The 12,445-nt window shown below is 35.3% G+C and overlaps 1 protein-coding gene across 6 annotated transcripts in view; it reads right to left on the bottom strand.

Annotated features, from left to right (window-relative positions):
• Positions 1 to 12,445, bottom strand: part of LOC149475021 (endoribonuclease Dcr-1-like) — a 60,460-nt gene that overhangs the window by 35,897 nt on the left and 12,118 nt on the right. For all 6 annotated transcript variants that reach the window (XM_089713800.1, XM_089713801.1, XM_089713802.1 and 3 more), the window contains 12 exons: positions 11,561 to 11,704; positions 10,745 to 10,863; positions 8,960 to 10,182; positions 7,920 to 8,041; positions 7,200 to 7,304; positions 6,486 to 6,615; positions 5,376 to 5,893; positions 3,882 to 4,035; positions 2,114 to 2,219; positions 1,282 to 1,397; positions 949 to 1,048; positions 266 to 407 (listed from right to left, as the gene is read on the bottom strand). In XM_089713800.1, coding sequence (XP_089569926.1) covers positions 266 to 407; positions 949 to 1,048; positions 1,282 to 1,397; positions 2,114 to 2,219; positions 3,882 to 4,035; positions 5,376 to 5,893; positions 6,486 to 6,615; positions 7,200 to 7,304; positions 7,920 to 8,041; positions 8,960 to 10,182; positions 10,745 to 10,863; positions 11,561 to 11,704 — 2,979 coding nt within the window. The remainder of the gene's footprint in view (positions 1 to 265; positions 408 to 948; positions 1,049 to 1,281; positions 1,398 to 2,113; positions 2,220 to 3,881; positions 4,036 to 5,375; positions 5,894 to 6,485; positions 6,616 to 7,199; positions 7,305 to 7,919; positions 8,042 to 8,959; positions 10,183 to 10,744; positions 10,864 to 11,560; positions 11,705 to 12,445) is intronic.

Raw genomic sequence — 12,445 nt, 5'->3', positions numbered from 1 at the left:
TGCATGTTGCATGTATTAGTGTTGTGTTGCATGTACTAGTGTTGCATGTTGCTTGTTGCACGTATTAGTGTTGTGTTATGCATTTACTAGTGTTGCATGTTGCATGTTGTATGTGTTGCATGCATGTTGCATGTCTTGTGTGTTGCATGTTGCATGTATTTTTGTTATGTTTTGCATGTACTAGTGTTGCATGTTACATGTTGTATGTGTTATGTGTTACATATATACTGTGTTGCACGTGTTGCATGTTGCACGTGTTGTATACCTGTCCGGTGCAGCACACAGCAGCACGCCGAGCGCCTGCGCCGCGTGCTGCGGCAGGTGCAGGCGGCGGCCGCGCGTGTTGTACCGCTCGGGTAACGCACACCACAGCCCGGCTACTAGCGCGTGTAGGGTGTTGCGTTTGCCTGTTGGTTTGGTGTTGTTATCGTCATTTTCTTCCACATCAAAATCGCAAAATATAAAACCTAGGTAGTTTTTTATCGATTAAATTTTAATAATTTATGTTTTTGATGATATCAACTAGTTTGATATATAGGGTGTCCCACTATCGGTATACTAAGCGCGAAGGGACTTGTAAACTTGCATACACTGATAACGTAAAAAATACTTAAACAACAAAATTACGCCAATAATTTTTTGCACAATTTTTCCTTAAAATTCATGTTTTCTTCTCTAGCTTCGCGCAGCCGGCATATAATGCTTCGCTTATGTGAGCATTTTGTCTATGAAAACATAATCTTAAATGATAGCTCACGTGCGGGTGGCAAAGTTGGGCAGCTTGCTTGTATGCAAAACTATAGCCTCCATTGAGCTTAGAATACCGACGGTGGGACACCCTGTATATTTATTTTTTTAGATTTGGCATTGAATATTACACATATCATCTAATAGAAGATTGTTAATTTTGCTTTATACCCACTCTTTAGTAGTTTTGAATGAACTCACCGTTCCCTTTCACAGGTATATACTGTGGCACCGGATTCGCTTCTATTTCAGCATCGCTTGTATCTATGACTGGCTGACAGTCAGTGAACGCCCAGGCTGTCTGATATATGTAGAATAAAAATACTTTGTGAATCTTAATCTTAATACTATTATAAAGGCGAAAGTTTGTTTGGATGTATGGATGTATGGATGTTACTCTTTCACGTAAAAACTACTCAACCGATTACAATGAAATTTAGCACACATATAGAGGGTAACTTATAATGCATAATACATAAAATAATGTATTATTTTATGTATTATTTTATGTATTATTTTAACTCTAAAACTTACCCGTTTATAATAATACTGTCTTCGCTTAGTCGTCCCCGGTCTTGCAGAATCACTGTTGTCCGAAAACTCGGTGTTTATATTCGAGTCCAATTCCGCTGCTTTGAAGTTTTCTTTGCCTATGGTATATTTATTTAAGCTTTTTAAAAAAAACGTACTGTATAAATTATTAAAAAACGTATTTTTATAAATAAATGCACAATAATAATTTAGAGTTATAACGAACTTGCTGCTTATCCTTACTTCTGCAAAATCTACTTTCTATGATTGTTAGTGTAAAAAAAAGAAATGTTGTGTGGTTTTATGAAACCACGGTAAAAGTGAAACTTAAGCACAAAATTATCGTATTTGTACGATAATTATCGTACGGTTCGACCGTCACGCGACATGCGCTACACAGACCAAAAAGTTTGAGACGATGTAATAAAAGTTTCACTTTAAAAATAAAAACGAATAAATTTTTAATATTACACGTTAAAAACGTAATTCACGTACATATACGAGTGCTTAACAAGTCATCAATAAGTACAAAATTTCTTCAAATAAAAATCTTTCGAACCCTTGGCACTTTGTCTACCTTCTCTATCCCGATTACTTGATTTAACAATAAAAACACAAAAGGTTGTCACTCGGGGACTGCCGCGGTAAAGCTATTGCATGCTATGCCTTCAAGCCACACCTCCGCGCCCGTCGGAGTGGGGTGCGTGAGGATTTTTGGTTACGGAATTTCTCGATTCGGGCCCGCGATACTATGCAATAGCTCAAAATATATTTTAGTCGTTGACCTTACTATCAAAATTGAATTATGTATTAAATTTGTAAATAATCAACATACCTATAGGCATCAGCTGATCGTCTAACTCCCCAGACTTATGCAATATCCTGCATGCTTGTAGAGCTACCATTCTTCTGGCAAGCACCCTTGTCGGCATGGGGTGACCCTAGAAATTATTAACTCATAATATTAACATCTTAATATATATAAATCTCGTGTCACAATGTTTGTCCTCAATGGACTCCTAAACCACTTAACCGATTATAATAAAATTCGCACACCATGTGCAGTTCGATCCAACTTGAGAGATAGGATAGTTTAAACATGAAGGTACCACGGGCGAAGCCGGGGCGGACCGCTAGTATAATTATAAGTAAGTAATAAGTAATAAATGATTTTGAATTTGAATAGATAAATCTATTCAACAAGAAATAACTTTTTATGTGTTTTAATCTAAAGTCCGGTCGCGGAGCAGGAAGAATTTCGTACATTAACCTGTTATTACCTGTCACTGTCACTCCCTTGTAAAAATAATGTGTCTTGCTCGCACAGGTGCAATGACCGCCGTCCTTAGGGATTGTAAACCTTTAACCTGAGAGCGTAAGGTTTGTGTTTGCTTGATTGGTGTCAGGTGTTCAATTATGATTTTGTGAATTCAAAATTTATAAGAATAAACCTCAAACTCTTTATGTCCTATCAAAATCCGCCTAAGTCGAAATCGCGTGTTAGACTAACGTATTTCTGTAATATTGTAAATAGTAAATTATTTTTTGAAAAATAAGGTCATAAAGAAGTTTCACTTCTTAGGTGCGTACACGCACACTTTTTTTTATATAATATATCGTGGTTATTGAAAAAGTTAAAATGTAAAAAGTTAAAACTAACTAATAAGTATTGTAAATGAATAATGTATAATCTATACATATAATAAATCTGTAGAAGGGTCAATTCTGTACATTGAAAATATTGAAAAAATAAATAGCAGGGGGTGTTACTGGATCGATACCAAACCCAAATATGTGATTAAAAAAATTTTTGTCTGTCTGTCTGTCTGTCTGTCTGTCTGTCTGTCTGTCTGTCTGTATGTTCAGGCATCACGTAAAAACTAACGGTTCGATTTCGATGAAACTTGGTATAATTATACCTTATTATCCTGGGCGTAAAATAGGATACTTTTTATCCTGGAAAAATACGTAAAAAAAATTAATCTTAATTTTTCAGTTTTATCCATAGACGTTGTTCTGTAAAACCGCGAACACACGTTGCGTATTATTATAGGCCTAGCCGTATTTGGGTCCAATAGATATTTATAAGATGTCATTGTCAGAGTTACTCAAAATGGAGAAATAAACCACCCACGCCAAGACCGACATCCGCGCGGACGGAGTCGCGGGCGGAAGCTAGTTTATTTAATAAATTAGTAAAAAACATTTTCTCCTCCAAATATTTCATGTAAACTGCACTTCATTCAAAAATGTTTGTGACCACTGTCAGTAGGTAAAGAGGTCATTGTACGAAATTCTTTCTGCTCCGCGACCGGACTTTATACTAATATTATAAAGCTGAAGAGTTAGTTTGTTTGAACGCGCTAATCTCACGAACTACTGGTCCGATTTGATAAATTCTTTCAGTGATAAATAGCCCATTTATCGAGGAAGGCTATATATCATCACGCTAAGACCAAGAGAAGCGTAGCAATGCGGGTGAAACCGCGAGGCACAGCTAGTGTGTGATATGATGCTATATTATGTGTCACTCATATTTTAACGTCAGTTACTGTTATTATGTACATGTGTTATTCTACATCTATCAACTAACAGACACTCACCACGATATTATACTTCACGGGGCAATTAAGGGGCATTCGTAGGGTGCATATATACGCGGTTTGCACTTCATCACCTGCTGGGAGTCGAACCTGCTCTATCCACCATTGCGGCGCTAGACGTGTGAACGTATCTGACGGTAGTTTACCACAGTACCTATGGTCAAATTAAAATTATTTGCTAACATAATTTTACAATTAACAACTTGACTTAAAAAGCAACTATGGAGTTTCTTGCCGGTTCTTCTCCATAGATACTGTTTTCCGAATCGGTGTGTTCGGAATAGATAAAATAATTAAATGGTCACACTGATGCGGAACCGCGGTGTATTCAATTGGCTAGTCGACTACATCACCTTGTAGGGTGAGGGAGCTGCATTCATATTAACATTCTGGCAGTCTATCGGGGTCCGCCAACCGCGCCGCTAGTGTGAAGTCGCGTGTTTAGGAGTCTATCGGTGTCCGCCAACCGCGCCGCTAGCGAGCAGTCGTGTATTGAGTGTTTTATCGGCCATCTCGGAAGTTATTTACGCGCGCATCGGAGTGTGTCGTCTATTGTTTTACGTGCTGAACACGTAGTAATTAGTAAAGTCGGCCCGCGGAATTGTTAATTGTACTTCTTAATTGATATTAGTAATCACGCGCTGACCGCGAGTTGTTATTGTGAAGTGAAAGGACGACGGCAATGGCAGCTGTACTGTGGTGACGTATATACATCGTAAATTGTCTCTTTTGCATTATCTTTTACTATCTATTATTCCCGTAAATATAGTTTTTCCTCCCCAAGGGGCCCCTATTGTTTTTATAACATTTGACTGACCGACACACCACATATTATGTGCAGTTTATGTTCTACGCAACGCACGATACTTCAGGTATGTACCTAGGTTTCATATTACTATTGTTAGTATGGTAGCAGAGCAAAATAAATAACATACATAATTCGTTCGTTTACAGTCCGTGGTTCGCCGACCACTGGGTTCTTTGGGTAAACGTAACACGGTGGTAAATGTTAAAAATATGTAATGACGATTCAAAAGTGCTTCTAGAAGTCTAATTGAATAAATAAATGTTTGAGTCAAAATTACGATCAAAACTGTCCGATTCAAAACTCTACTTCTTTTACATTTAAAAAAAAATTGGTTCTCTGTAAAGTCGGTTTACTGACGATAGTTGAACGTGACAACGTCCGATTGTGCTTCTTTGTCGCTCGTTCCGCGCTCTCGCTCGCACTTCAAGCCTTACATGGAACGCCTCAGAGCGAGGTAACGCCGCATGAGTCATGTTTTTTCGTGCGTGCAGCCGGCTCTATCGAATTATAAGACGTTGTCACGTCAAAAACACGTAAGAATCATCTACACCTTGCAAATAGCAATATCTTTTATTCACGTTATAATATGCTCAAACTGCAACTTGCATGACTACAGCCATAATATTTAAAACACATCTACATTTGTTTGTTTGTCCATCTGTTTCTCTTATTATTATCTTACTTACCTATTAATCAAAGCGATAGCACTGTTCAAATCAACGCTCGCAACAATTTCTCCTTTCTTCTCGACTTCATAAGTCACTTTAATATCACTACCAACTTTAGTGTCACTTTTACCACTAACTTTCGAATTTACACTTTGACCACTTGCATTAGAGTCTATTTCACTTTGACTTTTACCACGGTCCCTGAAGTCTAAACTAACACTACTATCCAACACTGTATCCTTTTCTCTAACTTTAGTAACGTCATTATTTTTAACACTTTTCAGTTTAGAATCATTAGCTTTGACTTTATCATTAATTTCATTATTTGCTTTCACATCAGTATCATTATTTTCACTTTCACTTTTACCATCTTCTGTTTCTTTAGTACCTCTATCATTAATAACTTTAGTAATGACTATATCATTACAATCTTTAGGAGTGTAAGCTTTAACATATGGTGTGTATGTATCTGCTTCATTTTCTTCCTCGGATGTTGGTTCATTTTGAATGCCACAACCGCATTTTCTTGTTACAATCTGAAAATGAAGTATTGTTATTAATTTTAAAAAGCTTCTTTGCTAAATTGTTTTGCTATTTTACACATGTCTAGTGTTTTATTGAGTAAAATATGGCGACTTTAAATTTAAATGTGAAGAAAGACAAATTTAAGACATATTTTGCGTGATCTGGCTCCGTCTATAGTTATTGGCAGCTTAAAATATTTCTTGTCTTTTTTATACAATATACCTTGTTCAAAGCTTCTAAGTTTCAATTGTTTATTTATTTCAATCTAATTGTATATTACATACGTTCCATTACGAGCTTTACCATTTTTTCTACACAAGCTTTGCTCCGCGGTTTTACCCGCAGTGCTCTGCTCCTGTTGGTCTTAACGTGATGATATATAGCCTATATTTATGCCTTCCTCGATAAATGGGCTATCTAACACCGAAAGAATTTTTCAAATCGGACCAATAGTTCCTGGGATTAGCATATTTAAAGAAACAAGCAAACAAACGGTACACAACAAACGTATAGATTAAACAATTACAAATTATTATTAAAAAAAACATGCCAACTTCAAATTTACATTACCAATAACTTTTAAATAAAATAAAACCCACAAACCTGATCTAACTCCTTATAAACAGCCAAATAGTGCACCATCAGCGAGCTATATCGGTCAGCGTCAGCGAGCAGTGTCACTGACGACTTGCTGGCCCTGGCTCTGCTGCGGCAGAGGCCGTACGATCGATATCTAGTAAAGTGCATGAAATTGTATTGAATATACCCTTGACTCATTTCAGGTAAATATAACCTTAACGAAGACATACGATAATATACAAATTATTAACAAAATAGATTGAATAGTAAAGTGTAAATGTGCAAATTGTAAGTGTGTGAATTGCAAGCCCGTAAAGTGTAAGTGTGTAAAGTCAAAATGCATAAAGTGATCGTGTATAAAGTGTGTAATAACTTTGACACTGTAGCTAAACCTGGTGCTTAAGTTTATAAACATGTTAATGTTAAAAATGCATTTTATCCAAAATATCAGATCAAAGTGTCACATCTAAATGATCATTTGTTTCATGTACCATCTTAATAAACACACAATTATGAAAACTAAAGTGGTAAAGTGTAACTGTACAAAGTGTAAGTGTCTAAAGTGAGTGTGTAAAAAGTAAAGTGTGTTAAAAATTAATAGTAATAAGTGAAAGTGTTTAAAATGTAGCTGGCAATATTAACTAAGTTTAAAAACATGTTAAAATTGAATAACATATGTATTTTAAAAATAATGTGTACACACAGTTTTTACATAACTCTAAACTAAATAATACTCACGAAGACGGCACATCCCATCTCACAACTAAATTACATCTTGGTAGATCTATTCCTTCTTCTAAAGCGGATGTCGCTAGAAGCAAGTTACATTCGTGCATACGAAATCTGAAAAAAATATTTTTTTATACAGTATTCTTTTATATATATATATATATATATATATATATATATATATATATATATATATATATATATATATATATATATATGTATACAGTATTTATTACAGTTTTCTTATACTTATTATGTAAAACTTTCAGTATTGCAACAAGCAACTAGATTCAAAATCACGCTTAAAAATTGTCCAAAGTAAAGCTCTGCTGCCAAAATATTGTTTGTAATAAGACTTTAGTTAGTCTATGGTTTAAATACAATTACTCGATTTTGTAGTTAGTCCATGTTTTGTAAAAAGACAGTTAAGTTTCGAAGTCCTAAAGCCGGAATAAACAGATAGACAAGCAGATGGAAAAAATATTTTTATTGTATGTTCACCATATCCATATACATATTTTTTTGCAATTAGTAAAAAGCAGTTATATCAATATAACAAACAGACTCTCTTCTTTATTTATATCTATCAGTAAATACATTAATTGAATATGTTATTGAATTTAAATAAATTCTTGATATAGATCCATTGAAAGTCAATAATTTTTTGGTGTTTCTAATGAATGATTAACCATTCCTTATTAATTTCCTGTAAAAACAAACCAAACTAACTTCTTCAAAACATCCTCCTGTTTCCTGCCCTGTCGTTGACTCTCGCGCGGTTCGTCTGTACCTTCCACGGCACAGTACTGCGCGCACAGGTGCGATAGTGTAGCCCGGGATCTGGACATATCCTGGAAAATAGGGATATCTTCTTAATACTATTATAAAGGCGAAAGTTTGTAAGTATGGATGTTTGTTACTCTTTCACGTAAAAATTACTGAACCGATTACAATGAAATTTAGCACACGTATAGAGGGTAACTTGGACACATAGGATAGGTTTTATCCCGGAAATCCCACGGGAACAGGAACTATGCGGGTTTTCCTTTGAAAACGGGGGCGAAGCCGCGGGCGGAAATCTAGTTTATACAATAAAGAGAGTTTAAATGTCTTGGGGAGTAAGGTTATCTGGTTAAAAGACGTATTTCTAGATACTTCTAGGCCTTTGGCTAGGTTTTTCTGGTCAATAACACTCATCGAGATGTTTAATGATGATTCGGCGTGATGCTTCGGCATGATGCTACGGCATGATGCTACGACGTGATGCTACGGCGTGATGCTACGGCATGATGCTACGGCGTGATGCTACGGCATGATGCTACGGCGTGATGCTACGGCGTGATGCTACGGCGTAATGCTACGGCGTGATGCTACGGCATGATGCTACGGCATGATGCTACGGCATGATGCTACGGCATGATGCTACGGCATGAAGCTACGGCATGAAGCTACGGCATGAAGCTACGGCATGATGCTACGGCATGATACTACGGCGTGATGCTACGGCGTGATGCTACGGCGTGATGCTACGGCATGATGCTACGGCATGCCGCTACGGCATGCTGCTACGGTATGGTGCTACGGCATGGTGCTACGGCGTGATGAAATATGACATAAATAAATTTTCTAGTGTTTCATTTTACGCGAGTATTTCTAAAAAGTATCAGGAACTGTAGAACTCAACTGCACGCGATAAGAACTCACATTTTTTTTTGATCTGCTAAAAATGATCTGCTAAGTTCACACATAAAAATAGATAGAGAACTCACCACAATAATCATAAACAGTATCTTCGCCATTAATGGTTCATTCAGAAACACGATGCCACATAGCGAATCCGAATTCTGCTGTTGTTGTATTTTAGCATTGACTCTCGGTCTTCGCCCCCTACCTCGACCGCGTTTGAACACTTTAGTATCACTGGCGTCTATTTTGTCACTGTTATTTGTTATTTCACTGTTACTTTTTGTGATTTCACTGTTACTTTTGGGAATATCACTGTTACTTTTGGTAATATCACTGCTACTATTGTGGTTATCACTGTTATTTTTCGTAATATCACTGATATTTAGTTTGTCACTGTTACTTGATATTTCACTGTTATTTTTGACAGTAGCACTTTTATTTACCACTTCACTGTTATTTTTGACGTAAGCATTGCTATCTTGAATAGCTGTGTTATTAACTGCAGATTCTGTATCTAAAATTGTTTTTTCATCATCTTCAATGTCTCTTAAGTTCATTTCAATCATGTTAACTCTGTCTTCTATTCTATCGCCAAGAGCTGCGAAGTTACAGTCATTTATCTCATCTAGTAGTTCTATTGTTTTCGATCTTTTCATTCCTTTTTTGTTCTTATTTTCTTCATTCATGCCTTCATTTTTAGTTATATTGTCATTATGATTATCCAAATCTTTTTTGTCTGTATTCTCTTTATTTATTACATCTTCGTTTTTACTTATATTAGCATTATGATTATCCAATTCTTTTTCATTTGTATTTTCTTCATTAACTATGTCTTTATTTTCATTTATAATGTCATTATCATCATCCAAATCGCTTACATCTTCAACTTTAAGTACAATTACGTCTTCATCGTTATTCATCAGTATGTCGTCCTCATTTTCTATACTTTTGACACTATCTTGTTTATTTTCATTTACATTTTCTACTAGATTACTTTCATTTACTTTACGATCATTATTTTCATTAATTTTCCCTTCTATAGCTTTATCGTCAACTTTATCATTTTCCGGTTGAAATTGTTCCAAGATGGCCGCGAATCTAAGCACTTTTGGTGTCGAAAATAAAGTTAATTTCTCCCAATCAGACGCACAGGTAGAAAATATTAAATCCGCGTAACATCTAATCTTTATAAATACAGATGTACATAGGCATAATAGTAGAAAATGTCTCTCGTAGGGAACTTTAATTTTGAGTTTCTCTAATTTAGTGAGTAAAGAAAATGCCGCTTTGTCCGCTGCGTAAGGACCTGTTAAAGATAAAATATTTTTAGAAATATACAGGGGCTGGGAGAAATATAATTTTGAATGTAATAAGAATGTACTGTGATTCTACACAACTACCTAATTGATGTAGTCACTTGATAACAAATCATAGCGATAGATAGCATTACCGACAGTAAACAAAGTGAGGGTAGTTGGGTCAAGCGTCGTATAAACAACGTCTGAGCCCCTAGGCACGATTCGTACGAATGCGTCACGAATCAAAGGAAGGCGGCATTTTATAGTATTCGACAGCTTAGCATGTTATGACAGGAAATGACAAATATATTGACAAGAACTCTCAACGCGCCTAAAGAAGATTCAATTTAAAAATAAAGTTGTTAAATACATCTTAATATATATAAATCTCGTGTCACAAATCACAATGTTTGTCCTCAATGGACTCCTAAACCACTTAACCGATTATAATAAAATTCGCACACCATGTGCAGTTCGATCCAACTTGAGAGATAGGATAGTTTAAACATGTAGGTACCACGGGCGAAGCCGGGGCGGACCACTAGTATATATATATAAATATAGACTTACCTAGTTCATCCAAAACGAATAGAAACTGATTGAACAGTTGCTTCGGCTCTATGGTGGGGTCGGGAATGCTCATAAACTCTTCATACAACTCGTCTCCGTAAATTTCTGTCGGATCGTATCTGAAAACGATATACTTATGATTTACTCTACAAGAAATATATTCAAGAATACGATATTTCAGAAATAACAAATTATGAAATTGTTAGGAATTAAAGCAAAATAATTGATAAGTAGTTTTTCAGTTCATGCATGTATATTGTATGTGTCGTGGCCATATCGTAGATTTGCTCATTTCATGAAATGATCGATCATTTCACGAAATGGTCGCATTGTTTATCAAAGTCTAACCTAACCTAACCTAACTGTTTCCTATTACAAAAAACGATTCGCTTCTGGCACTCGCCGGCCTTTGCCGCGGCTCTAACTTAAATGACAATAAACAAATTCTTTAAATATTCTGAATTTTTTAAATATTTTATCGACTCCCCTATATTTTATACGATCTGGCCAAATGTGGATGACAAAATAGTTTAACAGTATCTTTACATTATTTATTGCTAAAAATGTGAAAGTTTCCAAATAAGCTTAGTGGAAGACTCTCCCTTATTTTTTGAAGTGAAACTTCTTTATCGGGGTTGGACAAAAATTTAGTGTAACATTTTTGCGTTACGCCGTGCGCGTGACATTTTTGCGTTACGCCATACATTTTTAAGGTCATAAAGAAGTTACACTTCTTACGTGTGTACTCTAGTACACGCATAAATTTGTTGTTTCTATCTATAGACTAGATATTGCAATTATTCTAATGCCACTCACCGATGTTCATTAACAAAATCCAAAGCTTCATATATCGTGTCTCTCATGAACTTATCCAGTTCTATGTAACTATCGGAGGGATCTTTTGGTGCGTTCTCAAATTCTATTATAACTTCTTTTGGTTTTGTTATAGATGGTGATAGCCTGGAAGAATTATAAAAATAAATAAATATTTATAAATTTATAAATATTTCAGGACAACTTTCACATTGCACGATCTGATCCCATACTAAGCTTTCGCTTGTGTTATGGAAACCAGATGGCTGATAAACATACATATATAATTTAAAATGAATACTTATATAGATAATTAACACCCAGACACAGAGCAAACATCTATGTTCATCACACAAATATTTGCCCGGGGTGGGAATCGAACCCATGACCAGTGGCTTGGAAGGCAGGGCCACTGCCAACCAAGCCAACCGGTCAGTCAAATTATAACTATTATAAATTAGAATTGGTTATACTATAAATGTTAGTGTATGTTTGTTTGTCTTTCTATCACGTCGCAACGGAGCGATAATTTTTCTGTGTAACTATTTGTAGGTATTTTAATTTTCCGCAGTTATTATCCTAATCTAATCGAAGAAAAACTCAAGAATTGAAAAATAAAATGAATCAATCTTAAAAGAAAACATTAATTCACTTGACGAAATACGAATTAGCTATAGCAATGTTTAGAAATCTTTCAAATATGAATGGCTTATTTCTATTACATTTAATAAGACACGGAAATAATTTTCTCAAGTATTTATAAATTGCATTTGAATTTGACTAAAAGAAAAAGATCTACAAATCACCTTAAATTTTAAATAGTCTCATAATATTACATTTAGTTTTTAAAATACATTTTTACAACATTTATAAATTGCATTTGCACTA

The sequence above is a fragment of the Colias philodice genome, chromosome 31 (assembly GCF_061535455.1).
Source record: "Colias philodice isolate Cphi_HAF_F1 chromosome 31, ilColPhil1 Martin Lab GWU primary, whole genome shotgun sequence".
Lineage (NCBI taxonomy): Eukaryota > Metazoa > Arthropoda > Insecta > Lepidoptera > Pieridae > Colias > Colias philodice.
This window is presented reverse-complemented; position numbering and strand designations above follow the sequence as displayed.